This window comes from Zootoca vivipara, chromosome 7, assembly GCF_965207765.1.
Source record: "Zootoca vivipara chromosome 7, rZooViv2.hap1.1, whole genome shotgun sequence".
Lineage (NCBI taxonomy): Eukaryota > Metazoa > Chordata > Lepidosauria > Squamata > Lacertidae > Zootoca > Zootoca vivipara.
The window spans coordinates 74,056,959-74,078,455 of NC_142590.1; the positions used below are offsets into that span (position 1 = coordinate 74,056,959).

General features: G+C 42.7%; 1 protein-coding gene across 2 annotated transcripts in view; it reads right to left on the minus strand.

Annotated features, from left to right (window-relative positions):
• Positions 1–21,165, minus strand: part of STK4 (serine/threonine kinase 4) — a 72,276-nt gene extending 51,111 nt beyond the window's left edge. The window contains exons 1-10 of one of the 2 annotated variants that reach the window (XM_088674596.1): positions 21,002–21,165; positions 16,185–16,265; positions 15,592–15,720; positions 14,425–14,539; positions 13,172–13,336; positions 11,868–12,035; positions 10,388–10,525; positions 9,458–9,586; positions 7,920–7,982; positions 7,294–7,474 (exon numbers count right to left, since the gene is read on the minus strand). In XM_088674596.1, the coding sequence (XP_088530722.1) occupies positions 7,294–7,474; positions 7,920–7,982; positions 9,458–9,586; positions 10,388–10,525; positions 11,868–12,035; positions 13,172–13,336; positions 14,425–14,539; positions 15,592–15,720; positions 16,185–16,265; positions 21,002–21,033 (1,201 nt within the window). In that variant the 5' untranslated portion in view covers positions 21,034–21,165. The remainder of the gene's footprint in view (positions 1–7,293; positions 7,475–7,919; positions 7,983–9,457; positions 9,587–10,387; positions 10,526–11,867; positions 12,036–13,171; positions 13,337–14,424; positions 14,540–15,591; positions 15,721–16,184; positions 16,266–21,001) is intronic. The other variant, XM_035122210.3, reaches the window with a different exon arrangement.
• Positions 21,166–21,497: the final 332 nt, after the last annotated feature.

Genomic DNA, 21,497 nt, shown 5'->3' on the forward strand with positions numbered 1-21,497 from the left:
AAATCCTTCCGGTAGCACCTTAGAGACCACCTAAGTTTGTCATTATGAGCTTTCGTGTGCATGCACACTTCTTCAGATACACTGAAACAGAAGTCTCCAGACCCTTATATATAGTGAGAGGGTGGGGAGGGGTGGTGGGAATGGGTATTTGACTGACCACCCTCTCACGGTGCCCTATTTAACTCACTTTGTTGAACGATTCTCTTTGCACACCAGAGCAGTAACATCTCTGCTTCTCTCACATCATCACAGGTGCCCCTACAGCTCCCAACTGTTACTCCCTCAGTTCCATATTTCCCTAGCCTATAGGTCCCTCTGCACTCTGTGTGGGTTGATGAGTGGGCTCTTTGTCTCCCATTCTTACTACCGGTACTCCTCCTTGCTGGGGTAGTAGCAGCTCACAAGGCTTTTATTTTCCCAGCATTTCACATACTGAGGAAGATTCAGGTGTGCATGGGCATGCATTGTATGCATACGCAGCCTGTGTAAATGGAGCCAGCTCCACCCTGCACCTCTGAATCCAGGAAGAAGGGGAGTGGTGTAATTTAGAGTGACACAGGTCCTTACCACTTCTGATTGGCTTTGATGGACCTTGCATGACTCCTGAAAAAAACAGAGCTGACATCACTTCTGGGTTCAGCACTGTGCGCGTGCGAGCGATTGTGCACATATCCGTCGTGCCTAAAACAGAGGTTGCCTATACAAGAAAACTTAAAGAAACCCTAAAGAGGCATGGAAGACTGCCTGATTCAAGGGCAGATTACCTATCCTGGAAGAATAGCACCTCGGGCGCACTGGTCAGAAGCCTGAACAAGATCTACCTGCATGGCAACGTTTTCGTCTCTGCAGGTTCCATTCCTTCCTGCATGTTTGGTAAAGCTGGGCAATGACTTGTAATATCTCCACTTGGTGTTGTTTTAAAACGACAAGAGGCAGACTACAAAATATCAAGCAACGACATCATTTCATATAGGCTAGCCAAGTGAACCCATGTACAGTGACTGTATGGTGAACATTTACCTGCCTGGTGAATTACCTGCCTGTTGAATTTCTTAGCGCTAATCCACAGCAAATCCAGGTTAGCCAACAAGTGGGTGCTCAACAGGAACCCACAAAAGAAGTTATCTGATGGGTGGCTATAGGATACACCCATTTCCAGAGGAGTCCAATTCACACATATTTTATGGGCACTCTCAGATGTGTGAAGTGGCCCTCATGAGAAGATACCATACTGTACTATAAATAATAATAATAATAATAATAATAATAATAATAATAATAATTTATTACTTATACCCCGCCCATCTGGCTGGGTTTCCCCCGCCACTCTGGGCGGCTTCCAACAATAGATTAAAATACAATAATTCATCAAATATTAAAAACTTCCCTAAACAGATGTCTTCTAAACAGATAGTTGTTTATTTCTTTGACATCTGATTGGTGGGCATTCCACAGGACGGGCCCCACTACCGAGAAGGCCCTCTGCTTGGTTCCCTGTAACTTCGCTTCTCGCAATGAGGGAACCGCCAGAAGGCCCTCGACGCTGGACCTCACTGTCTTTAATATCTGTCTTTAATATTCCTTATTGTCAGGGGGACATCACCCTGACCAGCACTTCCCCCCATCACCCTGACCAGCACTTCGCCCAGCGAGAGCGGTAGCAGCGGGTCAGGCGAGGGGAGTGAGGAGGGAAGCGGAATGGAGGGAAGGCTCAGTGAGGTACCAGAGCCCCTGCACTGCCCAAGCCAACTAGTGGAGGAAGGAAGGCTCAGCGATGTATCAGAGCCCCTACACCGCCCTAGCCCACAGCTGGAGGAGGGAGCACAGCCGCTTCCAGTGCCCGAATTGAGGCGTGCACCCAAACATAGGGTGAGAGGGTGGCGTTTGGGGGTGCCTAAGCTATTATGCTGGCCCCGAAGCAGACGGGCGCCATTGCCAGATTCTGCGAGTGACTAGGAGGTCATGTTTTCTGCTTTCTCTGCATTGTAAATAGTATGCACAATAAAACCTTTAAAGACAAAGCGGACTGGAGCGTCTTTACTTGAGAGTAGCCGCAACAATCCCCTGACACTTATCAACATTGGTAAGGGAGAAAACAAGTGTTCAGGTGGAAGAACAACACCCTACCCTTTCACAACTCAAGTTTTCCATTAAAAGCTGTGAAAGAGCACCCTCTTTTGGTTAAATGTTGTCAATGTCGTGCACTTTAGCAATATGTTCCATCAAGAACATTTTTTCATAGGTCGTTTTTCTATTTGAAAAGTTTTCAATCTCAGGTATAAAACACAAACTTCAAACTGCTGCTGCAGTAAAATTCACAACCCAATACAATTGGCTCACATGCAGCTGAAAACAGTAAATCAGACTAAGAGGCAGCATTTTAATCTCCATACTAAACCCCACGCCAACCTACCTGCAGCATTTAGAAGTGAGATAAAATAGACATCCTATGCGTCTAGGGTCACCAAAATGGCATTCATGGATGTAATAGGCGTCCCTGAAACTTCCCCTGGCACCCATGAAGCCTCTGAGCTTACCCATAACACTTAACTGCCCCCTTTGCTCTGCAATACAGTACAGTACAGTGGAACCTCAGTTTACAAACGCAATCCGTTCCACGGAGGCGTTCGTAAACAGAGGCATTCGCTCCCCGAAGGCACGCTTTTGCGCGTAGCGCCAATAGAGCACTTCTGCGCATGCGCACACTGCGCAGAAACGATCTGCGCATCCAACGCCACGGAACCATGATGTAAACACTTCTGGGTCCGCGGCGTTCGTAAACGGAGGCGTTCATAAACAGAGGTAGTTGTAAACCGAGGTTCCACTGTTTGTACTTTCAATGTTCAGTGTGGGACCTAAACACCTGAACACAAAGCAGAATGACCAAGTGGATAGGTAGGAAAACAGGGAAAGGAGCAATCTGTGAGACTGTGGAGAGGAAAACAACAGGGGGCTGGGGGGGGGAGGGGTGCCTAGGAGTTAGTGGACTGCATGAAAGAGGGAGAAGTGCACCCTCTTGAAACTGCTTATTTTTCTCCAAGACTCTTCTCTCCACACCACCACCCCAGCCAACATGAAATTTCATCTCTCTGTATCAACTGAAGTGTAAAAAAATCCCAGATCTGGTGCTTTCCAGAGCTACCATGGCTCAGAAGCATGGCTCCGAGACACAATTCCTTGTGGATTTTCACATGGGATGCCATTCGGAACCACAAGCAAATCATATGTCACATTTACGTTCACAGATGTGTTAGTGAAATTTGTTGGTGGTTGTGTTGTCATCCTATGCAGACATCAAGGAGATTTATGTTCCTGTACAGTTGGCAAGCTCCAGATATGTAATTTGCAATTATAGTCTGCACAGCAAAAGGTTTGATTTGATGGGCAGGGGAAGATGACGACAATTTAAAATCTTGCAAATTGAATAGGATCCTTTCTAGTTCTACTATAAAGTCTTAGGAAAAGCAAGATGAATCTCCACTCTTGGGAAGCAACACACAGAAGGAACCTGTGGAAGAGGTATCCAACCAGAGGGGGGCAACCCTGAGTAACAGCTTGCAACCATCAGCAAGTGGTGAAGGATTCAAATTGATGAAAGTTACACAAGTTAAGAGGAGCTGCCTCTTGGGTCATCAAAATTGAAACAAGTTTCTAGGCTTCATCACAAAAGTACCACTTTTACTGCCATCAAAATAAAACCACCTGATTTGGGAAACCATTTGCTTTTAGCAAATATTATATAAAATAATATTTTCTAAAACTGGATATGGAACAACTGATTGGTTCAAAATTGGGAAAGGAGTACGACAGGGTTGTATATTGTCTCCTTGCTTATTTAACTTATGTGCAGAATTCATCATGCGAAAGGCTGAACTAGATGAATCCCAAGCCGGAATTAAGATTACTGGAAGAAATATCAACAACCTCAGATATGCAGATGACACAACCTTGACGGCAGAAAGTGAGGAGGAATTAAAGAACCTTTTAATGAGGGTGAAAGAGGAGAGCACAAAATATGGTCTGAAGCTCAACATCAAAAAATCCAAGATCATGGCCACTGGCCCCATCACCTCCTGGCAAATAGAAGGGGAAGAAAGGGAGGCAGTGAGAGATTTTACTTTCTTGGGCTCCTTGATCACTGCAGATGGTGACAGCAGTCACAAAATTAAAAGACGCCTGCTTCTTGGGAGAAAAGCAATGACAAACCTAGACAGCATCTTAAAAAGCAGAGACATCACCTTGCCGACAAAGGTCCGTATAGTTAAAGCTATGGTTTTCCCAGTAGTGATGTATGGAAGTGAGAGCTGGACCATAAAGAAGGCTGATCGCCGAAGAATTGATGCTTTTGAGTTATGGTGCTGGAGGAGACTCTTGAGAGTCCCATGGACTGCAAGAAGATCAAACCTATCCATTCTGAAGGAAATCAGCCCTGAGTGCTCACTGGAAGGACAGATCGTGAAGCTGAGGCTCCAATACTTTGGCCACCTCATGAGAAGAGAAGACTCCCTGGAAAAGACCCTGATGTTGGGAAAGATTGAGGGCACTAGGAGAAGGGGACGACAGAGGACGAGATGGTTGGACAGTGTTCTCGAAGCTCCGAACATGAATTTGACCAAACTGCGGGAGGCAGTGAAAGACAGGAGTGCCTGGCGTGCTCTGGTCCATGGGCTCACGAAGAGTCGGACACGACTAAACGACTAAACAACAACAATAACAACAACAACAAATATAAAATAAGACTGTGGGAAAGAAATGATCAAATCACAAAGTAGTAGAATGGACTGAAGGCAAGTGGGGGAAGGGGGAATACATTTTAAATGTACCCTTATGCTTAGAAATAAATCCTGCAAGTAGGTGGGCTAGAACCTTTCTTATCTGCTCTTGGGGGTGGGTGGGATTTTTTTGTTTGCTTGCTTAACTTTGCTGGGCATCTGTAAAGGAAGAACATTAAAAACACAGCACCCACCATTTGTAGCCTCAAGTAGCAAAGATCATTATACTACCTCATGTGTGGTATAAGCTTAAGTGTAAGCTATAAAACAGCATGCTTAGTTTATTAATATTGTTAGTATAAAGCTATGTAAGCAACACAAGTTGGTTGGAATCAGCTGCCCCGCTTTGCTCCACAGCCCCAGCGTAATTGCACTTATCTGTGTGCTTTAACATGAGTTTTAGAGACCACAGCTAAACGGAAACATCTGCTTTCTACTTCCAGGACCTGACTACCACAGAAGGAAGAGAGAGACTGCAATGTATACTGCATGTACTCAATAAAATGGTTTTTGCAAAACACTGTTCAGTTGAATAACCCTTCCAACTCTACAATTCTATGAAAGTTTCATTTCTCATGTTACACTCCCTCTAGTGGTGGAATGGAGCATTTTTCAGAGAATGAAGAACCACAATGAGACAAAAACAGACCGTTGAACTTTCATTTTCTATAACCTACAACTGGATGTAGACCATGCTGTAATATCTTATCTTAACAATGAAGCAGACTCAGCCCAAATTCAAAGAACACAAACAAAAATACATTTTAAAACATTATTTTCTTAGATTCATAGAGGTCAGTCATCACTGATCAACATCATGGTAAGCAGGTATCACAGCTAGCTTGCTTTATGTTACAAACAAGTCAAACTTGTTTTTGATTAACAGGTAGGTATCTGAAGAAGTGTGCATGCACACGAAAGCGCATACCAAAATATAAACTTAGTTGGTCTTTAAGGTGCTACTGAAGGAATTTTTTAATTTTGCTTGTTTTTGATTGAAAGAACAATCCTTGATTATAAGTATGCCATGCCAAAGAAGCAATTACTAGTAATTCAAGTATATGAGTGGATACAACCTAGGAAAACCAACAGTATGTCAGACCAGCAGCTGCCTGCATTCTTGTTATTACTCTAACATGCAACCAACTGGCATATCATAATCACAAACATCTGTATGGCCCACATAGATTCAACAATCATTCCAGCCAGCTGCACAGGACCATCCTCTGAATTCCATCAAACACCAGGCACTTGCTGACTCAAGATTAGCTAGGCCACATAGACATTATATCCAAAGCAATTTGTGTTCTTGCATAGTTTCATGCGACTGATTCTATTAATGCAAAGCACTTCCCTTTTCCATTTACAGGAAGAGGCTTCTTCTTAGTACATAGCTGAACAAAGTTCATTTTCTCTTTTCCATTCTGTCCAGCCTCCTGCCACTCACAATGCATCAGAACAGTGGATCACAATTTAAGCTTTTCATCCCATATGGAAGAATATTTATCACCTGAGACTTAAGACATGGTTAGGCAACCCAAGGGTTTGGACATGTCACTTTTCCCTCAAATGCCACGTCACAAATGGCTTTGCAAAGTCCCCTTAGTTTCAATAGAACATTTCCCCCCTGTGGCCAATGTAATGGGCAAGCTCCCCGCTTTTTAACTCTGAGAAGTGTTTGCCAAGCAGTTTCCCCAAGAATTAGGAAATGGTTTCCAAGAAAGATAGTCTTCAGGAAATACTAGGGTTAAATTTCCCCATGCCTAGGGTAGCCTAGGAAGCCAGTCAAGAATCCAGACTCCAGTGTCAGTCAAGCAGGATGGCCCCACCATGGAAGTGGGCAAATGGTGTGGCAACATTTGAACTGTGCACCTATTTCTACTAGTACACAAATCATGAACTCATCCAAATTTGGGAAAGCTTCAGACTTCTGCTGCTTAAGCACATGTCATGACATCAAGGTTTTCAGCCTTCCCTCTCCCTCCCTCCTTCTGCTTCCACCAGTTTCTTGCAATAAGCACTTGAGATAAGCACCTGGACCTATGTCATTCCACAAGAACGTTTATGGCTTCTCTGCTCAGTCCTTCACCTATGTTCTATTTACATTCCATTTCTCATTAACATCAGCTCAGAAACCCTATGATGCTCCCAATGATGTCGTCAGGAGCACAACAGGGTCTGAACACTCCTCTTACCAACTCCCTTCCCCAATTGTACCTGAAGGAACTTCTTGAAACCTTGAATGGTGCCATGTTCCAGAGACCGCCCCACACTTTGCCACTGCCTTGTAAGTTGTGGAGGAAGAGTGTGTGTGCAATCAACAACAACCCCCAATAGGAGTAAAATCTAAATGTGAAAGAGCCTGAACTCAGCTAAAGGTTTCCAAACGGAGAAAAATTCTCCAAAACACCCATTCCAAATTTGTTGCCTGTCACTGCTGGCATGAGAAGGGCATCACATTGGCTGTCCCTGCTTTAAAGCTTAAAAGGCTGCACTTTATTATAATGAAAAATGCACTTACTCTTCATTGTACTCTCATCGTCTTCATCTTCAGCATTTATGACCATTGTTCCCAGTTGTGACTCTAAGGTGTCATTGTATTCTATCATGGTATCATCACTTGTTCCACAAGCAGCTCTGATTGTACCAGTCTGTTGTCCCTGTGCCCGCACCATGGTCCTAGAATCAGTTTCATCTTCTTCCTGAAAAGAGATGCGTCAGACTAAGCAAGGTATCAGTATTTCTCCAAGACAATGCAATTAGAATGGAAAGGAGTGTGTAATGTTAGTTTACATATCTGATTCTAGTTCGTTATCAGTTAGTAACTGTTTCTTTTCAATGGACAGCAAATATTGAACAGACAGCTTTGAAGATCAAAATCTGCTATTTAGTCAAGTTATACATTACCAGCAACAACACAGGAATGTTAAAAAGCCTTGCAAAAAGAAAAGAAAAGTTAACTGCAGAAATTTTAGAAGTTGAAGTAAAATTATTAGTGCAAACAAATGTTACATAATTTAGCAACAGATCGTAATGCTGAGATTCCACTTTCCTATAACAAATATTTTAAGTTTCCCTTCAAAATACCAATAACGATAGAGGATAGCGTTTTGGCAAAGGAAGCACCACACAAAGCTGTGAAATTACTTGATGAAGTCCTGAACTTATGCAATCCATCCACAAAGTGGGCTTGTATGCTGTGTCAGGCTCCTTGGAGGAAGGACGGGGTCAAAGTGTTAATAATAATAATAATAATGCATAATATTAGGCTTATTTTTGTTCAAAACTGTCTCTTAACTTTGAAGTTAGGGATTCTAAACAGATGCATGTTTTTAATTTGCCAACACGTATCATCTAGAACAGTGGCTCCCAAACGTCCAGGAAAAAAGACTTTGGCAATCCAACCCAGCATTGAACTCAATGTTTTAACTACAAGTGATTTTGGCTTCAGGCGCGATCCCCAGAATGTAGCCCCCACATAATTTGAGGTCTAACTGTATTTCACTACACTTTTAGCTATACAGTATATAACAGCCTTATTGGCTGTTTTCTACTTCCTTTGTTTTTAGAGTCTTGCTGTTCTTTCTATATTGCAAGAAAATTGCATTTTATTGTTGTGAACCACCTTAGGGGCGCCGAAAGGGGATATATAAACTACTTCTGTAATAAAAATTAGCCTAATGTGAAGTAAACAAGCCCGAATAAGCTACAGCAAGCTGCTTGTTCCTCACTTTCCTCTCTTCCTCCTCCATAGCCAAGAGAGAAATTCAGAAGGTCTCTCCTTTGCTTTTGCATAACATGCATTTCCAGTTTATGCATTTTTATAGAGCTATATCCCAAAGTATCTGGAAACCACCAGGTAAAGGGTGGCTTATTTGGAAAATGTGTTTACTGGTTTTCTGCTGATGCATCCCGATATCCGTTTGAAAAAACTGTTTATTCCTCTGGTCACATCTGGTCCCAACTCTGACCCACTTGGGCAATTTAAGGTCATTTCTGCAGCTCTCCGGAGTCTTAGGCATAATAATTATTATTATTTATTTATACCCCGCCCATTTGGCTGGGTTTCCCCCGCCCTGCCATCCAGGATCCTTATATTTCAAGGATAGAAAACGCCCCAATGTGCCAAATGTGACCCAGAAGGTTTCCCCCATTTGGCCCATGAGGCAATTTCCCCCAAACCACGCCCACCTGCCCCACTCCAGCTGTCATGTGTGATGTCAGGTATGGGGCTGGTAAAGTTGTGACTGGATCAGCTGATCGTGCAGCTGAACTCTGACAGGCAGGAGAGGTAACCAACCTGTTAATCACCTGACCTCTCTGACATCAGATGACAGACCTGACCCTGCCCACCTGCCAAAGTTGAGCCCCCAACTCTGCTACACTTGAACATAACAGGTATTGAACCTGGGACCCTTCTGCATGCACGGCATGTACTCTGCTATTGATGTAGAGCCCTTCCTTTTCATTTAAGTAAGAAGATTTCAAGCTGCCTTGCTTGCTCACTATATTTCACCAGTTACGGTTCGTTCCAAGGCCACTGACCTACCAAGGGACTTGGGCGTAATTTTTATCAGAAAGCAGACTTTAAAAACAGAAATTATGAACAGCCAACACAGCTAATAGAGAGGTACAGAGCAATGCTACTACAGGGAGGACAATGGTTAGGTAATTTTAGCACTCACTGAATTTTCTTCATCATCATGATACATCTCACGCTGTTGAGCTTCCTGAATTTTCAGTTTAATATCCATTGCTTCATTAATCAGGTCTCGTAGGATGAAAACTCCTTTGGCATTTTTTACAAATGGATGCTAAAGAAGACACGTTAAGAACGATGAACTTTGAACGAAATGTAGCAGCAAAAGATCTTAACCCTAAGCTATGTTAATCCCTTTAATTCTCTTGATTTTGTAATGCAAGTTTATTCAAGCATGGCAGCCCTGCCCAAACAATGCAATCTGCAAGGCAAATGCATTTCTACTATGTTATGTTTAAATACTTCAATAGCTTAGGACACAAAAAGGGACTACTAATGCCAAATGATCTGCCCAATTTTCCAAATGGGTGGAAAGAGGTAATAATTAATATGAAGATGAAAGTATGCATGTTAGTTTATATCTATACACGTTTTTTTATCAGCAACAGTGCATATTGTTCAGACAGCTAAGATATACAAGATTCCACGAAGTCTCCCCTGACTATGTAAATAGGAATTTTCTGAATTTTAATTTGGGAACAAGCCTCAGTGAACTGAGTTGCTTCTGAGTAAATATGCATAGGACCTGATATTTACAAAGCAGCTGCACAATCACCAAGCACAGAGGTATAAGGAATCAAATATAATCCAATCCCCTGCCCAAGAAACAGTATCCTATACCCAAAGCATTCCTGTTCAGTGTTCACTTTGCCTACTGATAACCCCCACCAGGCAGCAACATACTTTATTCTTTAAGCACTACAATCCAACTCTACTATCTAAAACTTAGAAGCACAAGGTGATCAGCAACAAAACTGCTACACTGGAAGGAGGACTGCCTGTCTATTTCTCCAATAGACAAAGAGGGAAAAACTTTTAATTTTATTTATTGCTTTACATTCCAACAGATACTGACCTGAAGCAGCTGTGTGGCAGTGGCTCTTTTTTCTGGACACTTCACAAGACACTGCTTTACAAAGTCTGTGAATTCGTCTGACCAGACTTCCGGCTTCCGGAATGTTGGAGGTGGATTCGTTGGAATCATGAAAATTGCCTACAAACAAAGTATATTTTTTTCCTACCTGCTGTTTACCTTGTTTTTTTTTTTTAAAAAAGTATAAATCAAACAATGACCCCACTGAGAAAGATTTTGCAAGGGTCTGAAGGACCAAAGCTCTCGACAGTGTTGCACAGGGGATGGCTAATGATGACCCCAAGACAGAAACTGGAACCCTGAGAAGTGCCCACCTCCATTATAATTCTCCACCTCAGAGGGCCCACCAGTGGAATTGGTGGCAGGGCAGCCACCAATACATTGTACTGTTTCTTATGTGCTGCTTTTTATATTCAGAGGATAAGAGATATCTTTCAAGCTTACTAACTTCAATTGTATTCAAACTGTACTCTGCATAAGCTGGGTTCAAAATCAAAATGCTTCTGTTGTCATGGAACAACCGGACTACATACAGCCTTTGGCAGCTTTCCTTGCAGTCCCTTAAACCCCAGGAAGCCCTGCCCACTTTCCTCAACTGCTCAGCCGATTAGCCATCAGTTGGGTGGCAGGGAAAAGACTTATCAGCTTAGTGACTTTGGTTGTATTGGGATGGGGGGGGGCAGTTAAAAGCCTCCATTCTCCGGCAATTCCAGTGTATAAAAGATCAATGTACCCATGCTGTCTCAGAAGGCATGACGTGTGAGTGTCTCTGTGTGAAGCTAACTGAACACTGTTGTATAGAGCTGCAGTGGGAAGGAGGGATCAGCTGAAATCAATCAGAAGATCTTGCATTGGCGGAGCTCCACTCACGCAAGGTTCTTCCATCCAATTTTAGGCAACCCCCTCATCCCCAACTGCAGGCTCCTGTATGACAGAACCTGCAATGTTCAGAAGTTTCCTCCCAGACTCCGGGGAGAGGTTTTTCCTGGTGGGGGTTGAAAGAAAGACAGGTTTGTGCAAGCTGGCATCTGCTTAGGCAATCTGTTGGTACTAGATCACCATACTATCCTTTCCTTTGGAGAGTTTCCCTTCACCCATTGTGAAATTGATGTTAAGAGAACAGGCTAGTTTGGTGCTGTAAGGTCAAACAATGGATGTGTTGAGACAACCTTCTCTACACGTTAAAATAATGTGTGACATGGTTACAGGGCCACATGGGCTAGGCCCTCCCCCACTGATGTTCACATCCTCCATGTAGGGCCCCTCACAACACCTGCTGAATGCAAAAGCAGTAATGTGCAACCCTGTTGCCTCACCCCCTCAACAAATGACAGGGCATCCATAAGATCATGCAATGGCGTTTCTAAGAATTTAGATTCTCACATGTCCATTGAATTAAAACAGGACTTGTGGGTAGACATAGTTGAGATTGCACAGTTAAGTCCGGTGACCCAGCGCTTACCCGCATCGGGTGAATATCGGCATATGGTGGTTTTCCTTCCGCCATTTCAATGGCAGTAATGCCCAGAGACCAGATGTCCGCTAGACAATTGTATCCGATTTCTTGGATCACTTCAGGTGCCATCCAAAAAGGAGTTCCTATCACAGTGTTCCTTTTTGCCATGGTGTCCTAACAAAGGAAAGGAAACCCAGTCATAAAATGAAGTGCAGCGATTAAAAAAAAAAAACTCCGTCTGTGTTGGCGAAGGCTGAGGGGAGTTTGTAGTCCACAATATCTGGCGGGCATCAGACTGGAAACAACTGTCCTAGAGGTTATCCAGAGCACATGTTCTCTGTATCTAAAATGCGTTAGAATAACAATTAAATGAAATCTAATCCCCAACATAGTTAAGCCAACAGAAACAGATTACGTTTCATGAAAAAGAAATAGACGTTACTTCTACATCTATATATATATAAATGTAAAAGGTCCATGTTTGTACTCGATGACCTGTCTCCAACCCGCTTGACCGATTGCGTTGAAATTTGGAAACAATGTTCCAGTCCTATATGCGAGTGTTTGCATAAATTTAGATTTCACAGATGTGACACCTGTCACAGGAAAAACATGATTTTGTGAAAAAGAATAGCTCCCTCCAGTGGACGTCAAAGGAACAGGTGCCATTTCTTTAGTACCACCCACCCCCTCCCCCACCGCCAACGCCACCTCCACACCCAGGCCGGGCCTAGAGAGCAAGGTCAGACATTGAGAACCAGGCCACCCCTCCAAACTCAGGCCACACCCTGAAGCCAGCTCCACCACAGCGGAAACGGGAGACCCTCCCCAACATGACCTACAGGTACTCCCTACCCCCTCACCCACCGGGATCCACCAGGGGACCCACACAGAGCCTCCCGAAACTGTGAATGCGTTATAGGGGGGCAGACAGGGGTTGGGGGGGTCCCATCCTCCCCGTCCTGGGAAACGGGGCCCCTGACTAAGCCACAGCAACGCGTGGTGGGTACAGCTAGTTACAGAATATAAGTTTCACCATGGCTACACCATATTAGCTAGTGGCCCCCCATGCAAGTCCCTCAGGATCATAAAGCAAAACATGCAGACTGAAGGAGGACCAGCATTTCGCGAGGGCTGAGTAAGTCACAGCATCTGTGTAAACAATAGTAGCAGCAGCTTCAAGTAGTAGTAGCTCTGCCTATTCCTCCCAAGGCGTATGTGGTGGGGGCTGCCAGCTAACGTGCACCAGCTCCAAGAAACTAGATACTGAAACACAGGTGGAAAAATGTGTATAGACAATTTTTACTCACTGTGAGTTGGCCTGCTACCCCAAAATCCGCAAGTTTAGCATGCCCTTCTGTATTGAGTAGTATATTGCCAGCTTTGATGTCACGGTGTATTTTCCTCATGAAATGGAGGTATTCCAGCCCTTTGAGTGTTGATTGTATTATTGTAGCGATTTCATCTTCCATCAACTGAAGGAAGAAATGAACTACATTAACCAATACCAGCAACTAACTATTGCTAGGAGAGACTGCCAGTGTCCATTATAAATATACAAATGTTCCACCCATCTTACTACTCCAACTATTATTTATGCAAAATAATTGGGACTCAATATGAGAACTGGTATCAAACTGGTTCCTTTCCTTGACAAACTGACTGATAATAAATATACAATAATCACACACACACACACACACACACACACACACACACACCAAACTATGTCCAATCTGCATTTTGTAGGCCCCTATTGAAGCTCCTAGTTTCCCTGTACACTATGATGATCCCATCAAAACTCCACCACCCTAAATTATTATTTGCTACACAAAATGGACAGCGAGAAAGTGGGAGTTGGGAGTCTGACAACATCTGGAGGGTCACAGGTTCCTCTTTCCAGCTCTAAACTAACTAAGAATTGACATATCCTACTGTCTCCTAATATAATCAAGAGCCACCATGCATACACACAGCCAAATAAAACTGCAAACGCAATGCTTCCTTGAGAAGGTATATACACCCTGGGGGCCTAAAGAAGAGGCAGTAGAGAAGCTATGGACTCAGGCTGCTGTTGCCATCTCAACCGCAACAAGGAGAAGGAATACACTATGTACGTTAACATCTTATGTCACTCAAAGAAAACATCAAGTTAATTACCAAAAAGATTTAAATGCAATGCTATTTACTTAATTAATTTCATATATCGAGAGCATTCCTGATGCACCTCATCTCAAAGCGATTTACAACACAACAAAAACTATACACAAGACAAATGTGTATATAAAAACAGCAAAATCATTTGAGTGTACTCAGTACTCACACATACACAACCATCACTATATATAAAATCAATTCAAATCCAACAGATACCAGCTGAGATATTTAAAAACTCCACTTACGTAGAAAGCTTGCTAAAAGAGAAACATCTTGAATAGGCACCAAAAGTATAACAGAAAGGATTCCAAGTCCAACACTAGACATTAAAATGTCCTATATTAGCACTTGATGCTTTTGTCTGCAAAACATCACACATTTATTAAGATGCTGAAGGAACACCTACCGTTTTATTTCGCAGTCGAATAATATCAGACACAGATCCGGCACCGCAATATTCCATGACAATCCAGAGGTCCGTGTTCTTAAAATAGCTGCCATAGTATTTGACTACATGAGGACTAATAAAAATTAAGAGGTGTCACTGAAGTATACATTTTGCATTTACAAAAATGAAAATCAGACTTAGTACAATATTGTGGGGTCCTATTAAAAGTACAAACTTAGAAAAAGGAAATCCCCTTCCATAGCTCTGCTATTTCATTCATCTGTCGGAAGTGTGCATAGTGTATATTTCACTGGATAGAGTGAAAGAGCTTGATTTATTTGGTCTGCAGTGACTTCCCAATAGCTTAATGGGCAATACTCTACTAAAAAGGAAATAAAACCATTCAAAAAGAGCTATATCCTTTGAAGCAGTACCAAACATTGTCAGAGCTAAGGATTATATGAGAGACATTACCATAATAATGGTAACAGCCATTAGTTAGGGTAACAGCCAAACTCTGCAATGTTCTACTGTACCAGCATGACATGTAAGAAAAACCCTATGGCATCAAGCCACTGGCCCATCTAGTCCAGCATCCTATTCTCACAGCAACCAACCAGATATATTTGATAAGCTCACAAGCAGAAACTGAGTGAAATAGCAATTTTCCCACTTGTGATTCCCAGCAACTGGTTTTCAGAACCATATGACCCCTACAGTGAAGGGACATTTTACTTAATATGCACCACATTATATTATTTATATTTATATTACTTTCTATATAGCACATACTACTTAATAGTCATATGGCACATTTCAAGAGCACGCTCCATATTTTCTCAGTAACCCTTAAAAATTGCCCTAGAGTCACTGACGTGAGGGTGGAACTTTTCAATAGCAAGAATTGGTATGATAATAGTTTTCAGGGCCATTAGTTTTAAATTTAATGCAACAGGCATCTGCTCTTGAGCTGTCATGTCTTAAAAATACAAGTATTTCAATAGAAACACTTTCCAAGTAAAGATTTATTTAAACCACATTAAGGCTACAATGCACTCTTTTCTCACTCAACCATGTAAAATGTATTTCCTGCATGCTGCTTTTGCTGGAAGTTTGGGGGCACTCATGATAGATGAGAGGTGTTCTCCCCATTGGTGAGTGAAAATACGGACCAGTTGCACTTACCTATCACATTGTTGCATTATGGATATCTCTTTAATGATCTCCTGCAAGTCAGATTCAACGGGAACTTGCTTAATTGCAACAACCTGGCCTGTTTCTTTATGGATAGCTTTGAAAACGCTGCCATAGGACCTGTAACAAGAAATACAGGCTTTGAACACCGTAAGACGTGATACAGAAAGGAAAGACACTGAATCATATGCTAAAGTGCCCCCCACACTCAAGCACTCAACACTGCATGCAGAACTTGCATAAAGTTTAATATGGTACAAGCCTTGCTAAGTTGTTCAACAATCAAGGGTTGTGATGGGTACGTAACCACTGGCAATCACTTGCAGGATTTACATGATGCAGGTGAATTTACAATGTATAAAGCATTCTGGCAAGAGACAGGCGGGCTTTTTAATCCCAATTTTAAAATTAATAAACATTACACATAGTAACCACTGAATAAGCTGTCTACAGAACACTGTCACTTCTTGGTTTGTATAAGCAATACAATGAACAACAAGCTGTTTTGAAGCTTGTGGCACACATAAGAACCAGCACCTGCATGTCTCAGCGCATTTATTGCACTTTTTGTTACCTGCACTTACCCTTCTCCGAGTTTTTCTAGCACATCGAATACTTCTTCGGGTTGTTTCGTCAGGCTATCTTCATCTAATTTCCTTAGCTGCCTGTGGCAAAGGAAAGCAAATTCAGTTATGCTATGCAAATATCAAAGGAGGCTTTCATACATATATTTTAAAACTCATTGTCAGATGTAGGAGACAGTGTTCAATCAGGCTTATCAGTCATCATAATTCCTTAACAGCGCAAATAGCACTCTTCTAACCATACTGAGGGAAAGTCCCTATATCAAGGGTAGCCAAGGCAATGCCCTCCAGATGTTATTAGACTCCAAATGCCATCAACCCAGCCAGCATAGCCAATGGACAGGATCAAGCTGGGACTCCAACAACATCTGGAAGGCACTACATTGGCCTACATGGTACAAAAACAATGCAAAGAAGTTTAAGAGCAAGGAGAAGAGAGGCATTCAAAGCTTTGAGCCACAAAGGCTTTGGAAGTGATACCAGCCCTATAGCACCACTGAATCAGTGTTGTTGCAGTGGCTTTTTAAGGAGCCTATAGAAGCACAAGATCCATTTTCTCTTATAATCGCCCATATTTTCTGTTGCATTGCACCTTTCAGAGAACAATGCTGTTTAAAAAAAGTTTTTTTAAAAAATTGGGAGCATACTGAAATGTTCATTGTTCACTTTCAGAAGACATTCTATATTAATAAAAATTACTTGGAAGTAAAGAATGGAGCTATATGTTAGAGGTGCTAAACACAGATGGGGACCTACAACAGATACATTTTTTAACCAAACAGAAAGAAAATGTGAGTTATACTTCTCACATTTCAGAGACGGCCTTTTACCAAAAGTCCAAAATTAGTAGTAGCGAGTCCACATGTTTCTGAAAACCCAAAACATATGGCTTTCTGTATTATGTTCTGAATACATAAATAGCAAAGCACATATGTGGAATACACAACTTTCTAAAATGAAGGAACATGACTAAGATTTCAACCCAGGAAATGGTGAAATACCAGAACTAGCTTCAGCGATAAGCATTAAGACCACAGAACCTGCTCTTGTTTGAAACAGATGTCAACAAATATGCCTAGGTCATGATTTCTAGTTAATACTGGTGAAAAATGTATTAGTACATTGTGTACTGATATTCTGGACAAGTACCGGTACTAATCCAAGTACTGCATAAGTAGTTTTAGAAGCCAGTTTCCTGTTAAGGCACAATCTTAGAAGTAGGGTTGGTTATTTACTTGGTTAAAATACTGCTGGAATACTGAGAGATAAGTAAGAAGGGAGAGGGAAGTGACATGCTAACTTCGAAATCCAACTATTTATGCGAACATCCACATTAGCAACTTTAATAGACAGAGACAGTTTTTAAATTTTTAAATACTGCACACGAGTAAGCCACTTTCTCCCATTCATACACACCACCTTCACGGAACAACCAACCTTGCTTAAAAAGCTGGACCCTACTTAAAAGTTGTTGCACTTCCATTTGATCATTATAACCCGTTAGCAACATCTGAATTTGGAAAAGCACATATAAAAATGAAGCCAGAAGCAGCAAGCTGATTAACTGTACCAACGATACTCACTATTTCAGTTATGTTATTAGCAACCTATATTGGTAGAAGAATAAATTTTCAGTATGGATTTCTTTAATTTGGTCACCACAAAAAAAGTTCTAGTTAAGAATAGAGGAAACCTACATATTACCATCAGCAGAAGCAAAATGTGTGGTGGGAGTGGAGAGAGGTTAGAAAGGGGGGAGTGCTCTCTACACCACAAAACAAAGGAAGCAGCCTCTTTTGCTCATCATGCAAATGGGCTACCCAAAAAAAGAAAAAAAAGCAGCTGCGTGTCAGCATGAACCAGATACTTCTGTGAGCTCCTCTGTGGGGTTTTATTAACCTGATTCACTTACAGCCTGTGCTGAAACAACAAGACAAAAATCCCAAATTGTAACTGGCCTCTTAGCCAAAATGTTAGTATATCCTTTATATCATACTTGTATCCAAAGGAGAAACATAGAGCTGGTCCAGATGCAACCATAAACCATAGTTTATGAGAATGTGCCTTGTTTACACCACCAGGTGCCATAGAAAAGCACTAGACATATCAAGAGATCCAACGCACCCTGGTCACCATTTCTTTCAGCTCCTGCCATCGGGACGGAGATACAGTATAGAACAATGCAGGCAAGAACAAGCCGTCTCAGGAACAGTTTCTTCTCTAGAGCGATTTTGGCCTTAAATGGAAAGCCTGGACTTTGAAGTCATCTTATTTTTCTTGTTATTTTGTATTATATTTACTGTTTTTAATTAGGTTTTTGTAATTTTGGATTATGCGGAATGCTTTATCGGAGTGGATGTAGCAACAGAGTAATTTCGTTGTTCCCGCAAGGGGACAATGACAATAAAGATATCTTATCTTATCTTATCTTATTAGTGGGAGCAAGTAAAATTCAAACCACAGTTCATGAATATGGCTTGTTTTCACAAACCATAGTTAAAATTAGCCAAAGCTTAGGGTTCAGACATAACACCAAATGGCAGTTAACAGAAAATGGAAACAGGCATTTTTAATCTCCTTGGGACTGTGTTGGAGAGAGAAGAAGGCAGCATTAAAGTCCAGGAGGGTGAGGGGGAGAGAGACTGTTTTCCTAATGCTAAATGATTACAGCCTGAAAAAAATACAACTGAAAAGCAACCACAAAACATGTTATCAGGCATTACTGTTTGAATAAGCATGAGCCTGGGGAGTGTGGGGGAAGTTATGATAAGGCCACTGACATTATCACATTGAATACATATGTGGACCCACCCTAGGAGACATCACAATTAAATGAAGTAAAATTTACTTCTTTAACAACAATCCATTTCTACCAGCCACATCGCACATCGTAACTGTGAGAAACAGATAAAGTTGCACACATTATGTTACACAGTGGTACCTCTGGTTACAAATGCTTTGGGTTACAAACGCTTCAGTTACAAGCTCCACTAACCCAGAGCTTGTAACTGCTCCTGGTTGCGAACTTTGCCCCAGGATGCGAACAGAAAGCAGGAGGCCCCATTAGCGAAAGCGCGCCTCAGGATAAGAACGGTTTCAGCTTAAGAACGGAGCTCCGGAATGAATTAAGTTCGTAACTAGAGGTACCACTGTAAATAACAAGTTTTACTTTTAAAAACTGACAGGCAACACTCATGCCTTTCTAGGCCCATGGGGGGGGGGAGTCGAGTCATTTGTTCTCTGAGGGATCTGGTCTAACTTCCTTAATTTTCTCAACTCAGAAAGACATTTAAAAACCAAATATTGTATTAAGACATCATTCCAGAACGTATTGCTTATGAACCCTGTGACGAAATTCACAGAACTATGCTTACTCTAAAACAGCCTAAGGAAGAGAAAGCATATTTGTCCATCTTTCTTTATTTCAACAAATCAACATGCTATTCTGCTTTCTGTGGTGACAGCTTTCTGCCAGCTGATAGAACATAAAAGATAATGATCTATCTTTTCAGTCAGTACTGCGACCAAAGCCTAACAATACTTTGGAAGCATTATGTTAACAGTTCAGCCATCTTTGACTAATAAATGACAGAAGGTGATTCTTGAAGAATTAGTCTCTAACCGTATTAATCCTTGTTTCAATTCTGTTCTATGGTCATGGTTAATCAAGGATCTTAAGAGTTTTGTCATCTAGAACTTCTCATTATGCACCAGACTTCCTTGTTCACTTCTGTTCGCCATGCTCCTCAAATGAGCAATAAGCATTTGCAAAAAGAGGCCAACACTTCCTATTTGGGGCTGATGAACACACACTTCCTACATGCAGTCAGGTGTTTGCATGTTTGAGTTGGCTTACACCTCATTTTCATGTAGGTTGTATGTAACATGAAATAATTCAGTAAAAACAATGCAAAGCTTTAGGTTCATGGAAGACTGCAGGCTCTGCATGCATGCACAAGGTCCCAGGATGAATCCCTGGCATCTCAGACACCTGGGGACACCCCCACTCCCCAAGAGCTTTGAGACCTGCTACCAGATAATAATTGGCAAAGACATATCAGCATCTGAATCAGGATGACATCTTCACATGTTTTCCTGCCCAGATCTAAGGTTTGTCACACTGTTAAAATAATCCACTTTGTTTTATGCTTGGGCTTTAAGAGGAAGAAACAGAGCACAGTTACAGAAGAAAATGGGAACAGTCACCCATATAGCAACATAAATAAATGAGATTATAAACTGGTTGCGTTTTGAAGTTTAGGGTTAAAGGCGAGTCCTGGTCTTAAGTCAACAGCTGAAGACCTCAATTCAGAGCGACCACCAAAACACTCATTTGCAAACTCTTCATCTCTTCAGGGGCCAACTTTTCAAGTTGCTACAGCAGGCGAGCAATTGCAAATGAAATGTAAAGGCATCCTAAAAAAAAGGAAGTGGGGTGAATCCCAACCACCTACATCACTTTGCAACCCCAGTTTAAACAGAGAACTCTAGGACACAGGCAGTTCCCAAAAAGGATTTGTTTTTGTTTGTTTTGTTTTGCCTATGGGCGGCTATTTGTTCCCATTGCTTTTGCATTTAGCTAACTCTGGACAGCGCGCGCGAACTCCGACGGAAGGTGCGAGGAGGACAGCAGTTAAGACGAAGGAGCGCGTTTCCCAGGAGGAAGCGGAGGAGAAGGGGCGGGGGTGGGAAAGGGCCTACGGTAAGTCCTAAGAGGAAGAGAAGTGCACCGACCCGCCTCGGTAACCTACATGCACCCAGGTCGCCTCCTCCCACCCCGACCATCACCGCGCATCTCTTCCCCTCTGGCTTCTCACCGGCGCGGGTGGCGCAGCTGCACAGTCTCCATGGCCGCCTGACGAAAGTCGCCGCCGCCTGACCGGGATGGCGAGGGTGGGTGGGCGCGCGCGCGCTTTCCCCCTCCTCACGGCCGCTCCATCTCCGCCGCCCTCCTTCTGCTCTGCCCGCTCGCGCTGAGTCCCTCGGCCCCGCCTCCCGAGCGCCAAAGGCACTTCCGCCTCGCAGCTGCCGCCGCCGCTGCCTCCTACTCTCAGAACCCCGCCCTCCCCGCAGGCAAGCACCAGCCGGAAACCAGCAGGGGGCGGGGCAGGGAGAAAGGGGGCAGCGCGACACCAGACCACGTGGTTTCGCAGGTCTTGGCGGCAGTTGCTTCCAGTGGGTTTGTTTTAAAAAAAATAGCGGTGGGCGTGGCTATGTAGCTCCTCGCTGCACTGCTGCTCCCCCACCATCCCGCGCTTCCTCAGAAGCCGCAAAACTAGTTAGCGTGCGCAAGATTGCAGCCCCACAGCTGGC